At 46.8% G+C, this 18,007-nt stretch overlaps 1 protein-coding gene across 1 annotated transcript in view; it reads left to right on the top strand.

The window, feature by feature from the left end:
• Window positions 1-18,007, top strand: part of LOC143932993 (nicotinamide N-methyltransferase-like) — a 132,191-nt gene that overhangs the window by 47,565 nt on the left and 66,619 nt on the right. Inside the window, exon 2 of the mRNA XM_077455915.1 lies at window positions 15,318-15,518. Within this exon, the coding sequence (XP_077312041.1) occupies window positions 15,318-15,518 (201 nt within the window). The remainder of the gene's footprint in view (window positions 1-15,317; window positions 15,519-18,007) is intronic.

Genomic DNA, 18,007 nt, shown 5'->3' with positions numbered 1-18,007 from the left:
GACGCATTGGGTACCAATCCTCATCTCGGAAACAATCAGTGGGCACATTTGTCTCACTGCATACTTCAGGATGGGGTACTTAAGGTGCTGAAGTCACGTGGATCTGGGTTCCGGTCCAGAAGTTGTTGCTGACTCCATGGTCCTGGTCCTCCTGACCAGCCCCCAGGAGCCCTCATGGCCTGGGGTGTGGATCCATCCATTTCCGAGCCTTGGACCTGGCTAGTTCGCGGTGAGGTAACTGGAAGGAGGATTCTAAGGTGTTCCGGTGCCATCTCAGGTTTGGAGAGGGCCAGCAACTCTACACACGACCAGGGGAGGACTCTTCAGTAGGAGAGCCACACATGAGGCTGGCTGCTCGGTAAGAGCCTGGAAGCAGAGCTGCCATGGACATTGATTGAATCCACAGCTCTTACAGTATCGCCGGACCGGCTGAAAGATTCTGGTACAGTAAGAAACGTTCCTACTTCTACCCTTCCAGTTGTAACTAAGTTTCCAACCAAGTTTACGAGAGAGACTTTGAAAAGCTAGAATTACCTGTTGGCTGCTAAACCCAAAACTTAAGGATTTATCCAACAGTTAAAGGATCCAGTTGAGAGCGACTGTTCCCTGGATTGTGTACATAGAAAGAGACTTTACTTGAAGTCAACAGTCCCAAGCACCTGAGCAAAACTTTACCCTGCTACCCTCTATTGCCAACTTAGAGACTGAGTTTGTTCATTTGTCTTATGCAAAATAAAAATCCTAAGAAGGAACTCAAGTGTCGGTCTCTACAATTACTGGGTTATCAACCCTGGGAACCCCTAGATAAGAACAAAGAGTACGAACTGGAGAAGGTAATCGGTAAGCCCATCAAAATTCAGCCGCTCCTTCGGGGGATAGTGCTACAAACTCGCTAATTACAAGCAGACAGATCACAGGTGAGGATGGTTACCTTTAGTAGCCATTCAAACCCCTTTGTGTCAACTTATGTGGACGCACTGGGTACCAATCCTTATCTCGGAATCAATCAGTGGGCACGTTTGTCTCACTGCGTAGTCCAGGATGGGGTACTTAAGGTGCTGAAGTCACGTGGTTCTGGGTTCCGGTCCAGAAGTTGCTGCTGACTCAATGGTATTGGTTCTCCTGACCAGCCACCAGGAGCCCTCATGGCCTGGGGTGTGGATCCATCCGTTTCCGAGCCTTGGAACTGGCTAGTTTGCGGTGCAGTAACTGGAAGGAGGATTCTAAGGTGTTCCGGTTCCATCTCAGGTTTGGAGATGGCCAGCAACTCTACACGTGACCAGGGGAGGACTCTTCAGTAGGAGAGCCACACATGAGGCTGGCTGCTCGGTAAGAGCCTGGAAGCAGAGCTGCCATGGACATTGATTGAATCCACAGTTCCTACGGTATCACTGGACCGGCTGAAAGATTCTGGTACAGTAAGAAACGTTCCTACTTCTACCCTTCCAGTTGTAACTAAGTTTCCAACCAAGTCTACGAGAGAGACTTTGAAAAGCTAGAATTACCTGTTGGCTGCTAAACCCAAAACTTAAGGATTTATCCAACAGTTAAAGGATCCAGTTGCGAGCGACTGTTCCCTGGATTGTGTACATAGAAAGAGACTTTATTTGAAGTCAACAGTTCCAAGCACCTGAGCAAAACTTTACCCTGCTACCATATATATTCCCAACTTAGAGACTGAGTTTGTTCATTCGTCTTATGCAAAATAAAAATCCTAAGAAGGAACTCAAGTGTCGGTCTCTACAATTACTGGGTTACCAACCCTGGGAACCCCTAGATAAGAACAACGAGTACAAGCTGGAGAAGGTAATCGGTAAGCCCATCAAAATTCAGCCGCTCCTTCGGGGGTTAGTGCAGGGGCTTAACTAGAAATCACAGGGCCCCATAGAAAAATGTTGTTTGCCCCCCCCCCCCCCCCCCACCAAAAAAAAACCCTAGATAAGAACAAAGAGTACGAACTGGAGAAGGTAATCGGTAAGCCCATCAAAATTCAGCCGCTCCTTCGGGGGATAGTGCTACACACTCGCTAATTACAAGCAGACAGATCACAGGTGAGGATGGTTACCTTTAGTAGCCATTCAAACCCCTTTGTGTCAACTTATGTGGAGGCACTGGGTACCAATCCTTATCTCGGAATCAATCAGTGGGCACGTTTGTCTCACTGTGTAGTCCAGGATGGGGTACTTAAGGTGCTGAAGTCACGTGGTTCTGGGTTCCGGGCCAGAAGTTGTTGCTGACTCAATGGTCCTGGTTCTCCTGACCAGCCCCCAGGAGCCCTCATAGCCTGGGGTGTGGATCCATCCGTTTCCGAGCCTTGGAACTGGCTAGTTTGCGGTGCAGTAACTGGAAGGAGGATTCTAAGGTGTTTTCCGGTTCCATCTCAGGTTTGGAGATGGCCAGCAACTCTACACGTGACCAGGGGAGGACTCTTCAGTAGGAGAGCCACACATGAGGCTGGCTGCTCGGTAAGAGCCTGGAAGCAGAGCTGCCATGGACATTGATTGAATCCACAGTTCCTACGGTATCACTGGACCGGCTGAAAGATTCTGGTACAGTAAGAAACGTTCCTACTTCTACCCTTCCAGTTGTAACTAAGTTTCCAACCAGGTCTACGAGAGAGACTTTGAAAAGCTAGAATTACCTGTTGGCTGCTAAACCCAAAACTTAAGGATTTATCCAACAGTTAAAGGATCCAGTTGCGAGCGACTGTTCCCTGGATTGTGTTCATAGAAAGAGACTTTATTTGAAGTCGACAGTCCCAAGCACCTGAGCAAAACTTTACCCTGCTACCCTCTATTCCCAACTTAAAGACTGGGTTTGTTCATTCGTCTTATGCAAAATAAAAATCCTAAGAAGGAACTCAAGTGTCGGTCTCTACAATTACTGGGTTATCAACCCTGGGAACCTCTAGATAAGAACAACGAGTACGAACTGGAGAAGGTAATCGGTAAGCCCATCAAAATTCAGACGCTCCTTCAGGGGTTAGTGCTACACACTCGCTAATTACAAGCAGACAGATCACAGGTGAGGATGGTTACCTTTAGTAGCCATTCAAACCCCTTTGTGTCAACTTATGTGGATGCATTGGGTACCAATCCTTATCTCGGAATCAATCAGTGGGCACGTTTGTCTCACTGCGTAGTCCAGGATGGGGTACTTAAGGGGCTGAAGTCACGTGGTTCTGGGTTCCGGGCCAGAAGTTGTTGCTGACTCAATGGTCCTGGTCCTCCTGACCAGCCCCCAGGAGCCCTCATGGCCTGGGGTTTGGATCCATCCGTTCCCGAGCCTTGGAACTGGCTAGTTCACGGTGCAGTAACTGGAAGGAGGATTCTAAGGTGTTCCGGTGCCATCTCAGGTTTGGAGATGGCCAGCAACTCTACACGCGACCAGGGGAGGACTCTTCAGTAGGAGAGCCACACATGAGGCTGGCTGCTCGGTAAGGGCCTGGAAGCAGAGCTGCCATGGACATTGATTGAATCCACAGTTCTTACGGTATCCCCGGACCGGCTGAAAGATTCTGGTACAGTAAGAAACGTCCCTACTTCTACCCTTCCAGTTGTAACTAAGTTTCCAACCAAGTCTACGAGAGAGACTTTGAAAGGCTAGAGTTACCTGTTGGCTGCTAAACCCAAAACTTAAGGATTTATCCAACAGTTAAAGGATCCAGTTGCGAGCGACTGTTCCATGGATTGTGTACATAGAAAGAGACTTTATTTTAAGTCAACAGATCCAAGCACCTGAGCAAAACTTTACCCTGCTACCCTCTATTCCCAACTTAGAGACTGAGTTTGTTCATTCGTCTTATGCAAAATAAAAATCCTAACAAGGTGTCAGGCTAGGAGCAGATAACAAGTAACAGTTCAGGTGTGCTGATCATACAAACAGTTCAAAGCACATACCATGAGCAGGTCTAAGCAGAGCAGGTCAGCTGGGACTTGTAGTTCACCACTGCAGACGAAGGTAGATGATTGCTGGACCTTGTATTTCACTGCTGTAGATGAGGATAGATGATTGCTGGACCTTGTAGTTCACTGCTGTAGACGAGGATAGATGATTGCTGGACCTTGTGGTTCACTGCTGCAGATGAGGGTTCTATAGTAGAATCAGGCAAAGCGTAGTCTAGGCAAGCTGGGTCATACACAGGTAGATCAGAGTCCAAACGGTACCGAATCAGAAGCAAGCAAGGAGGGTCAAACAAGCCGGGTCATACACGTAAGACACAGAGCAAATTTCAGCTGGATCAAACACAAGTGTGAACTCTAACACGAGCACTGACTGAATGCTGATACAGGTTATTTAAAGGTGAGCTGACCAATCACTGTTGTTTCCCAGACACAGGCTGTGTCAGGTGAGTTGTGCTGGGTCCTAAAGGGATTCAAGTACTGACAGTACCCCCCCCCCCCCTTTCTCCAGGGGTTGCTCCAGCACCCCCAGGCTTACTTGGATAATGGAGATGGAACTTCTTAAGTCGATCAGCATGAAGATCACAAGCTGGTACCCAAGATCGATCCTCTGGGCCGAAACCTTTCCAATGAAAGAGATATTGTAAGGAGTTGCGCACTCGTCTGGAATCAAGAATAAATGCCATTTCATATTCTTGACTGTCCAACACATCCACAGGCTCTAGTTCATTTACTAGGAGGCTAGTAAGAAAGGTTCCTACTTCTACCCTTCCAGATGTAACTAAGTTTCCAACCAGGTCTACGAGAGAGACTTTGAAAAGCTAGAATTACCTGTTGGCTGCTAAACCCAAAACTTAAGGATTTATCCAACAGTTAAAGGATCCAGTTGCGAGCGACTGTTCCCTGGATTGTGTACATAGAAAGAGACTTTATTTGAAGTCGACAGTCCCAAGCACCTGAGCAAAACTTTACCCTGCTACCCTCTATTCCCAACTTAGAGACTGGTTTTGTTCATTCGTCTTATGCAAAATAAAAATCCTAAGAAGGAACTCAAGTGTCGGTCTCTACAATTACTGGGTTATTAACCCTGGGAACCTCTAGATAAGAACAACGAGTACGAACTGGAGAAGGTAATCGGTAAGCCCATCAAAATTCAGACGCTCCTTCGGGGGTTAGTGCAGGGGCTTAACTAGAAATCACAGGGCCCCATAGCAAAATGTTGTTTGGGCCCCCCCCCCCCCACCAAAAAAAATCCTAGATAAGAACAAAGAGTACGAACTGGAGAACGTAATCGGTAAGCCCATCAAAATTCAGCCGCTCCTTCGGGGGATAGTGCTACACACTCGCTAATTACAAGCAGACAGATCACAGGTGAGGATGGTTACCTTTAGTAGCCATTCAAACCCCTTTGTGTAAACTTATGTGGACGCACTGGGTACCAATCCTTATCTCGGAATCAATCAGTGGGCACGTTTGTCTCACTGTGTAGTCCAGGATGGGGTACTTAAGGTGCTGAAGTCACGTGGTTCTGGGTTCCGGGCCAGAAGTTGTTGCTGACTCAATGGTCCTGGTCCTCCTGACCAGCCCCCAGGAGCCCTCATGGGCTGGGGTGTGGATCCATCCATTTCCGAGCCTTGGACCTGGCTAGTTCGCGGTGAGGTAACTGGAAGGAGGATTCTAAGGTGTTCCGGTGCCATCTCAGGTTTGGAGAGGGCCAGCAACTCTACACACGACCAGGGGAGGACTCTTCAGTAGGAGAGCCACACATGAGGCTGGCTGCTCGGTAAGAGCCTGGAAGCAGAGCTGCCATGGACATTGATTGAATCCACAGTTCTTATGGTATCCCCGGACCGGCTGAAAGATTCTGGTACAGTAAGAAACGTCCCTACTTCTACCCTTCCAGTTGTAACTAAGTTTCCAACCAAGTCTACGAGAGAGACTTTGAAAGGCTAGAGTTACCTGTTGGCTGCTAAACCCAAAACTTAAGGATTTATCCAACAGTTAAAGGATCCAGTTGCGAGCGACTGTTCCATGGATTGTGTACATAGAAAGAGACTTTATTTTAAGTCAACAGATCCAAGCACCTGAGCAAAACTTTACCCTGCTACCCTCTATTCCCAACTTAGAGACTGAGTTTGTTCATTCGTCTTATGCAAAATAAAAATCCTAACAAGGTGTCAGGCTAGGAGCAGATAACAAGTAACAGTTCAGGTGTGCTGATCATACAAACAGTTCAAAGCACATACCATGAGCAGGTCTAAGCAGAGCAGGTCAGCTGGGACTTGTAGTTCACCACTGCAGACGAAGGTAGATGATTGCTGGACCTTGTATTTCACTGCTGTAGATGAGGATAGATGATTGCTGGACCTTGTAGTTCACTGCTGTAGACGAGGATAGATGATTGCTGGACCTTGTGGTTCACTGCTGCAGATGAGGGTTCTATAGTAGAATCAGGCAAAGCGTAGTCTAGGCAAGCTGGGTCATACACAGGTAGATCAGAGTCCAAACGGTACCGAATCAGAAGCAAGCAAGGAGGGTCAAACAAGCCGGGTCATACACGTAAGACACAGAGCAAATTTCAGCTGGATCAAACACAAGTGTGAACTCTAACACGAGCACTGACTGAATGCTGATACAGGTTATTTAAAGGTGAGCTGACCAATCACTGTTGTTTCCCAGACACAGGCTGTGTCAGGTGAGTTGTGCTGGGTCCTAAAGGGATTCAAGTACTGACAGTACCCCCCCCCCTTTCTCCAGGGGTTGCTCCAGCACCCCCAGGCTTACTTGGATAATGGAGATGGAACTTCTTAAGTCGATCAGCATGAAGATCACAAGCTGGTACCCAAGATCGATCCTCTGGGCCGAAACCTTTCCAATGAAAGAGATATTGTAAGGAGTTGCGCACTCGTCTGGAATCAAGAATAAATGCCATTTCATATTCTTGACTGTCCAACACATCCACAGGCTCTAGTTCATTTACTAGGAGGCTAGTAAGAAAGGTTCCTACTTCTACCCTTCCAGATGTAACTAAGTTTCCAACCAGGTCTACGAGAGAGACTTTGAAAAGCTAGAATTACCTGTTGGCTGCTAAACCCAAAACTTAAGGATTTATCCAACAGTTAAAGGATCCAGTTGCGAGCGACTGTTCCCTGGATTGTGTACATAGAAAGAGACTTTATTTGAAGTCGACAGTCCCAAGCACCTGAGCAAAACTTTACCCTGCTACCCTCTATTCCCAACTTAGAGACTGGTTTTGTTCATTCGTCTTATGCAAAATAAAAATCCTAAGAAGGAACTCAAGTGTCGGTCTCTACAATTACTGGGTTATTAACCCTGGGAACCTCTAGATAAGAACAACGAGTACGAACTGGAGAAGGTAATCGGTAAGCCCATCAAAATTCAGACGCTCCTTCGGGGGTTAGTGCAGGGGCTTAACTAGAAATCACAGGGCCCCATAGCAAAATGTTGTTTGGGCCCCCCCCCCCCCACCAAAAAAAATCCTAGATAAGAACAAAGAGTACGAACTGGAGAACGTAATCGGTAAGCCCATCAAAATTCAGCCGCTCCTTCGGGGGATAGTGCTACACACTCGCTAATTACAAGCAGACAGATCACAGGTGAGGATGGTTACCTTTAGTAGCCATTCAAACCCCTTTGTGTAAACTTATGTGGACGCACTGGGTACCAATCCTTATCTCGGAATCAATCAGTGGGCACGTTTGTCTCACTGTGTAGTCCAGGATGGGGTACTTAAGGTGCTGAAGTCACGTGGTTCTGGGTTCCGGGCCAGAAGTTGTTGCTGACTCAATGGTCCTGGTCCTCCTGACCAGCCCCCAGGAGCCCTCATGGGCTGGGGTGTGGATCCATCCATTTCCGAGCCTTGGACCTGGCTAGTTCGCGGTGAGGTAACTGGAAGGAGGATTCTAAGGTGTTCCGGTGCCATCTCAGGTTTGGAGAGGGCCAGCAACTCTACACACGACCAGGGGAGGACTCTTCAGTAGGAGAGCCACACATGAGGCTGGCTGCTCGGTAAGAGCCTGGAAGCAGAGCTGCCATGGACATTGATTGAATCCACAGTTCTTATGGTATCCCCGGACTGGCTGAAAGATTCTGGTACAGTAAGAAACGTCCCTACTTCTACCCTTCCAGTTGTAACTAAGTTTCCAACCAAGTCTACGAGAGAGACTTTGAAAGGCTAGAGTTACCTGTTGGCTGCTAAACCCAAAACTTAAGGATTTATCCAACAGTTAAAGGATCCAGTTGCGAGCGACTGTTCCATGGATTGTGTACATAGAAAGAGACTTTATTTTAAGTCAACAGATCCAAGCACCTGAGCAAAACTTTACCCTGCTACCCTCTATTCCCAACTTAGAGACTGAGTTTGTTCATTCGTCTTATGCAAAATAAAAATCCTAACAAGGTGTCAGGCTAGGAGCAGATAACAAGTAACAGTTCAGGTGTGCTGATCATACAAACAGTTCAAAGCACATACCATGAGCAGGTCTAAGCAGAGCAGGTCAGCTGGGACTTGTAGTTCACCACTGCAGACGAAGGTAGATGATTGCTGGACCTTGTATTTCACTGCTGTAGATGAGGATAGATGATTGCTGGACCTTGTAGTTCACTTCTGTTGATGAGGATAGATGATTGCTGGACCTTGTGGTTCACTGCTGCAGATGAGGGTTCTATAGTAGAATCAGGCAAAGCGTAGTCTAGGCAAGCTGGGTCATACACAGGTAGATCAGAGTCCAAACGGTACCGAATCAGAAGCAAGCAAGGAGGGTCAAACAAGCCGGGTCATACAAGTAAGACACAGAGCAAATTTCAGCTGGATCAAACACAAGTGTGAACTCTAACACGAGCACTGACTGAATGCTGATACAGGTTATTTAAAGGTGAGCTGACCAATCACTGTTGTTTCCCAGACACAGGCTGTGTCAGGTGAGTTGTGCTGGGTCCTAAAGGGATTCAAGTACTGACAGTACCCCCCCCCCCTTTCTCCAGGGGTTGCTCCTGCACCCCCAGGCTTACTTGGATAATGGAGATGGAACTTCTTAAGTCGATCAGCATGAAGATCACAAGCTGGTACCCAAGATCGATCCTCTGGGCCGAAACCTTTCCAATGAAAGAGATATTGTAAGGAGTTGCGCACTCGTCTGGAATCAAGAATAAACGCCATTTCATATTCTTGACTGTCCAACACATCCACAGGCTCTAGTTCATTTACTAGGAGGCTAGTAAGAAAGGTTCCTACTTCTACCCTTCCAGATGTAACTAAGTTTCCAACCAGGTCTACGAGAGAGACTTTGAAAAGCTAGAATTACCTGTTGGCTGCTAAACCCAAAACTTAAGGATTTATCCAACAGTTAAAGGATCCAGTTGCGAGCAACTGTTCCCTGGATTGTGTACATAGAAAGAGACTTTATTTGAAGTCAACAGTTCCAAGCACCTGAGCAAAACTTTACCCTGCTACCCTATATTCCCAACTTAGAGACTGAGTTTGTTCATTCGTCTTATGCAAAATAAAAATCCTAAGAAGGAACTCAAGTGTCGTTCTCTACAATTACTGGGTTATCAACCCTGGGAACCCCTAGATAAGAACAACGAGTACAAGCTGGAGAAGGTAATCGGTAAGCCCATCAAAATTCAGCCGCTCCTTCGGGGGTTAGTGCAGGGGCTTAACTAGAAATCACAGGGCCCAATAGCAAAACCCCCCCCCCCCCCCCACCAAAAGAAAATGAACTAATGCCATTAAACAACAGACTACCACACCTATGTGGCACAGTACCCAGGCAACAGCTTATATTAATTTTGAACAACAAGGTATGCAGTATACTGTATGCAGCCCCTGAAGGGAACACATTGCTGACCTCCAGGCCTTTTAACCAATTTCTGTTCTGTTATATAAAATGAAATAGTTCAACTCACCATAATGCAAAATCAGTGGGATCCCTGAGCGTGTCACTTGCCATCATCGCCTGCCACCAGATGCAGATTGTAACTTGTCAAACTTTGCGGAATGTCACCTACCACATGTTGCGGATTGTCCACTTGCCACATCCCAGATTGTCACTTGCCAAGTCACCTGCCACACATTATGGATCGTCACTTGCCACGTCCTGGATTGTCACTTGCCACACATTATGGATTGTCACTTGTCACGTCCTGGATTGTCACTTGCCACGTCACTTGCCACACATTATGGATTGTCACTTGCCACGTCCTGGATTGTCACTTGCCACACATTAAGGATTGTCCCTTGTCACATCACCTGCTACACATTGCGGATTGTCCACTTGCCACGTCGCCTGCCACCAGATGCAGATTGTCACTTGTCACACATTGCAGAATGTGACCTGCCACATGTTGCGGAGTGTCCACTTGCCACGTCCCAGATTTTCACTTGCCACGTTACCTGCCACACATTACGGATTGTCACTTGCCATGTCCTAGATTGTCACTTGCCACGTCTCGGGTTGTCACTTGCCACGTCACCTGCCACACATTACGGATTGTCACTTGCCACGTCACCTGCCACACATTACGGAATGTCACTTGCCACGTCACGGATTTTCACTTGCCACGTCCCCTGCCACATGTTACGGATTGTCACTTGCCACATCCAGGTTGTCACTTGCCACGTCACCTGCCACAAATTACGGATTGTCACTTGCCACATCCTAGATTGCCACACATTACAGATTGTCACTTGCCACATCATAGATTGTCACTCGCCACACATTATGGATTGTAACTTGCACGTCCTGGGTTGTCACTTGCCACGTCACCTGCCGCACATTACGGATTTTCACTTGCCACATCCAGGTTTTTACTAGCCATGTCACCTGCCACACATTACGGATTGTCACTTGCCACGTCCCTGGTTGTCACTTGCCACGTTGCCTGCCACACATTATGGATTGTCATTTGCCACGTCATGGATTTTCACTTGCCACGTCACCTGCCACACGTTATGGATTGTCACTTGCCACGTCCCGGGTTGTCACTTGCCACGTCCCGGGTTGTCACTTGCCACGTCGCCTGCCACACATTATGGATTGACAAAAGTGCAGATTCCGAAAAACGAAAGTTCTGACATAAATAAATGCTTTATTTTTGTTTTCGTTGTTACAACAGTTCGATATAGAATAGGAGATTTGACAATAACAATCAGTGTCTATTGAACCTGTGGTCGAATGTGCCTAAAGCCGCGTACACACGGGCGGACTGTCTGGCCAACTTAGTCCGTCAAAACACATTTCAGCGGACAGTCCGCTCGTGTGTGGGCTTCAGCGGACTTTTTCAGCGTGCAGTCTGGCGGACTAAGTATTTCGGAATTTCCGTAATATTGTCCGTCATACTTTGGTTTCAGCGGACAATCCGCTTGTGAGTAGGCTAGTTCGACGGACTAAGTATGGCGCATGCTCAGAAAGGATTTACACGGTGAAAGGTTGCATTGCTGTGTATTGGACTTCCTATTTCTAGTCCCATCGTACGTGCTGTACACGTCATCGCGCAAGCTTTCGACAGACTGTTTGTGCATCCATGTGTGGTCAAGTCCGTTCATTCGAAAGTAGGACGGACTGTCCGTCGGATTGTCTGACGGACTAAGTTGGCCATACAGTCCGCCCGTGTGTACGCGGCTTAACCTTACCTCTATTAGTCCAAGATTATATAGAGAAAATATTCGACAGAGCGAAAATATTCGACATAGAGAGAAAAGATTGGACAGAGAGAAAAAAGATTCTAAAATGCTAATGTTAAAGGCTAATATGCAAGTAACTGTCCTAAAAAGTGTCTGGGGACCTGGGTCCTGCCCCAGGGGACATTTATCAATGCAAAAAAGTTTTAAAAACTGCAGTTTTTTCAGGAGCAGTGATTTTAATAATGATTAAAGTGAAACAATAAAAGTGTAATATTTCTTTAAATCTCGTACCTGGGGGGTGTCTATAGTATGCCTGTGAAGGGGCACATATTTCCCGTGCTTAGAACTGTCCCTGCACAAAGTGTCATTTCTGCAGGAAAAAAGTAATTTAAAATCACTCTCAGCAATAATGAATTGTCGGCTCCCCTAATACAGAGAACACTCATTGAAAGTCATTGATTAAAAAAAAAGCGTGGGGTTCCCTCCAATTCAATTACCAAGCCCTTCAGGTCTGGTATGCGTTACATCAGAGGGGGGCGGTGTCACCCATATGTCATTGGGGAAGCCGACTTCCCCATTTTCGTCAGAGGGGGCGGGGTCAGGTGATGGGTGGCCCCGCCCTCCACATATAAGAAACGTCAGGCCGCTGGGATCCCACAGTGTCTTCTCCCTGGAGACAGAAGATGGATGGATGCGCTGCACTGGATCAGATCAGCAATCGCTGGACCCCGGAGAGATGATCATCCATCGCTGGATAGCAAGAGTGGATTACCACTGCTGGAATCTTTTTTATTTTTTTTTATTTTTAATAAAGGACTTTTTCAAAAGTGTATTTGTCTTATTTAACTATTTTTTACACTTTCTTTGTAAAATGGTAGGGGTACTTTTGTGCCCCCTTACCATTTCAAACAGGGGGGGGCCAGGATCTGGGGGTCCCCTTGTTAAAGGGGGCTTCCAGATTCTGATAAGCCCCCACAACCACTGGCCAGGGTTGTGGGGATGAGGCCCTTGTCCCCATCAACATGGGGACATGGTGTTTTGTGGAAGACCCCAAAGCATCCTCCCAATGTTGAGGGCATGTGGCCTGGTACGGTTCAGGAGGGGGGGCCGCTCTCTCATCCCCCCCTCTTTTCCTGTGGCGTGCCAGGTTGCATGCTCGGATAAAGGGTCTGGTATGGATTTTTAGGGGGACCCCCACGTCAATTTTTTAAAAAAAATTGATGCGGGGTTCCCCTTAATATCCATACCAGACCGAAAGGGCCTGTTAATAGAATTTGGGGGAACCCCACACTTTTTTTTTTTTATCAATGACTTTCAATGAGTATTATCTGTATTACGGCAGCCGACAATTCATTATAGCCGCGAGTGATTTTAAATTACTTTTTTTCCTGCAGAAATTACACTTTGTGCAGGGACAGTTCTAAGCACAGGAAACATGCGCCCCTTCAGAGGCATATTATAGTATGAAATTTAAAGGAATATTACACTTTTATTGTTTCACTTTAATCATTATTAAAATCACTGCTCCCGAAAAAATGCAGTTTTTAAAACTTTTTTTTGCATTGATACATGTCCCCTGGGGCAGGACCCGGGTTCCCAAACACTTTTTAGGACAGTAACTTGCATATTAGCCTTTAAAATTAGCACTTTAGATTTTGAACGTTGGAGTCCCATAGACTTTAATAGAGTTCTAAAGTTCACACTAAGTATGCTATATAGAGTTTAGCAGCTCCGTCGAATCTTCTTTATACATTCGACAGACACCATAAGCCTTCAAAGACAGATTTGACCGTAATTCATGTGGATTTTCAGACGAATGCAATTTTTGAACGAAAAACTAAATAAATAAAAACTAATTTCGGGAGTAACTAAATAAATGTATTTTTCGGACGAAAACTAAATTCCGAAACAAAATATTTTACTCTGCACATGTCTAATATATATCAGTAGATCTAACATACAAGGCATCTTTATATTTAAAAAGCTAAGGGCTTGTTCACACATGTAGTTATTATTGCCACCCCTCTGAAAAGTGATCTGCTGTGGAATACTTTGAGGATGGGTTCAGACATGCTGCGGCCACGGCTCACAGCAGGGGGTCTGGTGCAGCCTTAGTCTCCGATTCAGCTGCAAATTAGGTCCAAATGTTTGTCTGAATTCACACCTGATTCGGACCAAAGACACACAGGACCCTTTCCAAATCCGAACCGTGGCCACCACGGAGATGTGGGAACCGGCTCCATTGAGAGCCGGTCACAGTCTCTTGTCAGGCATGTAGCACCCTGGTGTTTAGGCAGGGTTGCTCCTAAATGTACCTGCCAGGTATAGCTGTCTTGGCTAATTGTTCAGGATCAATTGATTTCCCTCTGAGACTGTCTCTTTTACCTCTAGGTGGCCGGGTACCTGGTGGTATTAGATACGAGAACGGCAATGCAAGATCAGATTATGGGTATATGGGGTATCCCAGCCAACCGGCAGGAGTTTTCTTAAATCCCTTGGCCTGCTGGGAGAACCTATATATTTGGGTGCCAATAGTTCTGTGCCACCTGGATGTCTATAAAACAAAGACAATTCCATAGCCTAACTCACCAACCAGTCTACTGACCAACCAAATTAACCTGTCTAACCATCTGTTAAAAGAAGGGGTTTAGTTGGCACACATTTGCAAACATATGTGAAAGCTGCTAGGCCTCGTCACGGCACCCTGCTTTGCTTGCAGTCCTAACACTACAAAAGTGTCTCCACAGTGGAAGCACATGCATGGAATAGATCTGTGCCACCTGGATGGCTGTCTGGGTGGACGCGTGTTGTATTTCCTGGGGTGCTATCCGAATTTGGGCCTATCCCGGGCACATCTGGCTGCTAGGCTGTCTGAGGGCCTATACAGAAGCAAGAGAGGGTTGGGATTTCGGCTTGCAGTCCACCAGAAATGACGGCTCTGCCGGCCGGAGAACCCATCATGGTCAGAGGTAGAGGGGAATCTGTCGCCACTAAGGGACCTACCACCTTGTTACCAGGGACCACAGTGAGTAGCTGAAGCAAGTACCAACCAGGGATGGTGAAGAATTGGAAAACTTCAGTGGATATCAAGCCGGGGACCCAGCCAGGGAAGGTGACGCTTTCAGAGCGGCCTTGTGTGTCAAGCCAGGGACTAGGCAGGCCAGTGGGGTGAAGCTTGAGAAGTATCTTAAGTGCTAATATAGGGACCCAGCAGAGAAACAGGGGGACGCTTGTAGAAGATAATACCATGAAGATTGGAGGCACTCAAGGGAATCAGTGACAGTGAATCATCTAGTCTATTGAAAGACTGGGAGCTCAATGGGCTGAAGAACTACAAGTTGTGATTGTAGTGGAAGCGAAGGAACGGTTACGCTTTGTGTTAGAAACTGTTAAAGACTGCTGCCATAGGAGACAGCATTCCAACACATGCAGATGGGGCATCTTGCCGGGTGCCTTTCCCTGCATGGCTATCCTCCTGTTGAAGTCTCAGGGTCTGCCAATTAATCTTGCAACTACCTAAGGGTGTCCTGGCCCTAACCCTCCCAAAGTTATGTTAAGAGAAATAAAATCTCTTTTGCATACAAGCAAACAAAAATCACACACTCGCAGATATTATGTCGGAAATGATCATACCTCAGTCAGGTGTATCCACTGACTTTTCTGTGAAAATAAATATTTATTTGATAATATTGAATTGCATGCTAATGTATTTGCCAAGTCTATTCCAGATGACTATAAAACTGAATGTGAGCATTAGTATTGTAATATAGAAAGTGGAAACCAAAGAGGTGAAGTGAGGCTTGTTCAGCATTGTAGGACAATAGATTCCTCAACACATAAATTTTATCATATACATGGAATGAACTCCAGACATCATCTGGATTTATATTTTTCTGACAAGGAGGACATGGTCTTTGGAGAGGAGTCTTTCATATTTCCATTAGTGAATCTTCACTATAAGTTCAGCAGCGGTATGTACAATATATATATCAGTAGATCTAACATACAAGGCATCTTTATATTTATATTTAAAAAGCTAAGGGCTTGTTCACACATGTAGTTATTATAGCCACCCCTCTGAAAAGTGATCTGCTGTGGAACACTTTGAGGATGGGTTCAGACATGCTGCGGCCACGGTTCACAGCAGGGGGTCTGGTGCATCCTTAGTCTCCGATTCAGCTGCAAATTAGGTCCAAATGTTTGTCTGAATTAACACCTGATTCGGACCAAAGACACACAGGACCCTTTCCAAATCCGAACCGTGGCCACCACGGAGATGTGGGAACCGGCTTCATTGAGAGCCGGTCACAGTCTCCTGTCATGCATGTAGCACCCTGGTGTTAAGGCAGGGTTGCTCCTAAATGTACCTGCCAGGTATAGCTGTCTTGGCTAATTGTTCACGATCAATTGATTTCCCTCTAAGACTGTAATAGCCGCACTTGTCTCTTTTACCTCTGGGTGGCCGGGTACCTGGTGGTATTCGATACGAGAAGGGCAATGCAAGATCAGATTATGGGTATATGGAGTATCCCAGCCAACGGGCAGGAGTTTTCTTAAATCCCTTGGCCTGCTGGGAGAACCTATATATGTGGGTGGAGTCAGGTGTTCTGTGCCACCTGGATGGCTATAAAACAAAGACAATTCCATAGCCTAACTCACCAACCAGTCTGCTGACCAATCAAATTAACCTGTCTAACCGTCTGTTAAAAGCAGGGGTTTAGTTAGCACACATTTGCAAATGCACGTGAAAGCTGCAAGGCCTCGTTACGGCACCCTGCGTTGCTTGCAGTCCTAACACTACAAATTTATAAGTATCTCCACAGTGGAAGCGTGGACGTGTGTTGTATTTCCTGGGGTGCTAGCCAAATTTGGGCCTATCCCGGGCACATCTGTCTGCTCGGCTGTCTGAGGGTCTATACAGAAGCAAGAGAGGGTTGGGATTGTGGCTTGCAGTCCACCAGAAGTGACGGTTCTGCCAGCCGGAGAACCCATCATGGTCGGAGGTAGAGGGGAACCTGTCGCCACTAAGGGACCAACCACCTTATTACCAGAAAACCCGCAGGCTCTGCAGTGTGAACTGAGCAATCAAATACTGCAATCACTCAGTTCTCCCCTTCAGCTCTGAGCAGAGAGCCAGAACTGTCAGTCGCTTGCTCTCTGCTCTGTCACTCCAGTGCTCATTGGCGTGCTGGGCTGTGGAGAGGGTGAGAGGGGCTGGCTCAGGTGGCGGGTCACTGAAATGCTGAGCTAGGTGGCAGTCCAGGCTTCTGGGTGGAACCTCTTGCTCGGCAGGGAATCTGTTGGGTGATCCCTCCAAGCAGGCGGGTGACAGGCCCATGTTCGTCCTCTCTCCTCAGATGTAAACGGACTGCCTGTCTCTTTACACCCAAATACCATCCAATCTGATGGAGAGAAAAGCAAAGGATCCCCACCCATTTGTTTTGTTTTTTTAGCAGATCGGAATGGATTGAATGTAGGCCACTCCATAGAGGAGAATGGACAGGCAGACCCGGTCAGAATTGTTTGAAAGGGGCCATAATAAAATGCTTTCAGCTTTTCAGCTGGAAGCCATAACAACCAAACACCCATCTGGCTGTTGTTTTGCTTGTGTTTATTAAGGGATATATAAAGTTTCCTTTTTTTTAAAAACAAAACGTTGGAGAGGAGCTGTCCCTTGGGGCACTGGTGCGGGAGCACTCCTATGTCCTGCTGCTGTGTCCATTGACACAGACAGCAGGTCTCGGCTCCGCCCCCGGCTCCCGTGTCATTGGATTTGATTGACAGTACCCGGAGCCAATGGCTGCGCCAATCAAGACACCTTCTGGAGCTAGAGTGCTCGTCCCCGTCACTGGAAATACCGGGTTCAAGTAAGTAAAAGGGGGGCTCTGGGGGGGTGCTGCATCAAAGGAGGTTTTTAGAATGCATTAAGGCAAAAAACCTTGAGGGTTTATAACCCCATTAAGGTTACTTTGCATTATAAGCAGGGAAGCTTAGACCTCTGCAGTGTATTATTGTGCTTTTACTAAATGAAAAATGCTGTACATACAAACCAGTGGCAACCTAATCCATGCGTCCAGCCGCTAATCTACATGCAGGGCCCAGGGCGCATGGATTCCAATGAGGTTTTTCTGCCTCCCCCCCAAAATGAAGCACCAGCCGCCACTGATACAAACTATTACAATTCGTTAGGCATGCAATTCAAGACTAGTAGATATACATACAACAAACAAAATACTACCTACTTCCTATCATATAAGCAGAAGAAACTATGGTCTGTAAACAGTAGAAATATGCTTAAAAGTTACTTAACTCAGGTTAAAGTTGGTGCACAATCTCTGTAGGCAAAGAGGACCCAGGCTTACTCTATGAGCTGTTGATGGAGATCAGGCGAAAGCATCTTCAGGTAGAACGTCTTCTGGCTGGTACAGACCTACCTCTGTGCTCTGCCCCCCCCCCCCCC

This window comes from Lithobates pipiens, unplaced genomic scaffold, assembly GCF_037356315.1.
Source record: "Lithobates pipiens isolate NorthernLeopardFrog02 unplaced genomic scaffold, aLitPip1_a1.2 Scaffold_27, whole genome shotgun sequence".
Taxonomy (NCBI): Eukaryota; Metazoa; Chordata; class Amphibia; order Anura; family Ranidae; genus Lithobates; species Lithobates pipiens.
The sequence above is the reverse complement of the archived record's forward strand: the minus strand, read 5'-3'. Positions and strand labels throughout refer to the sequence as shown.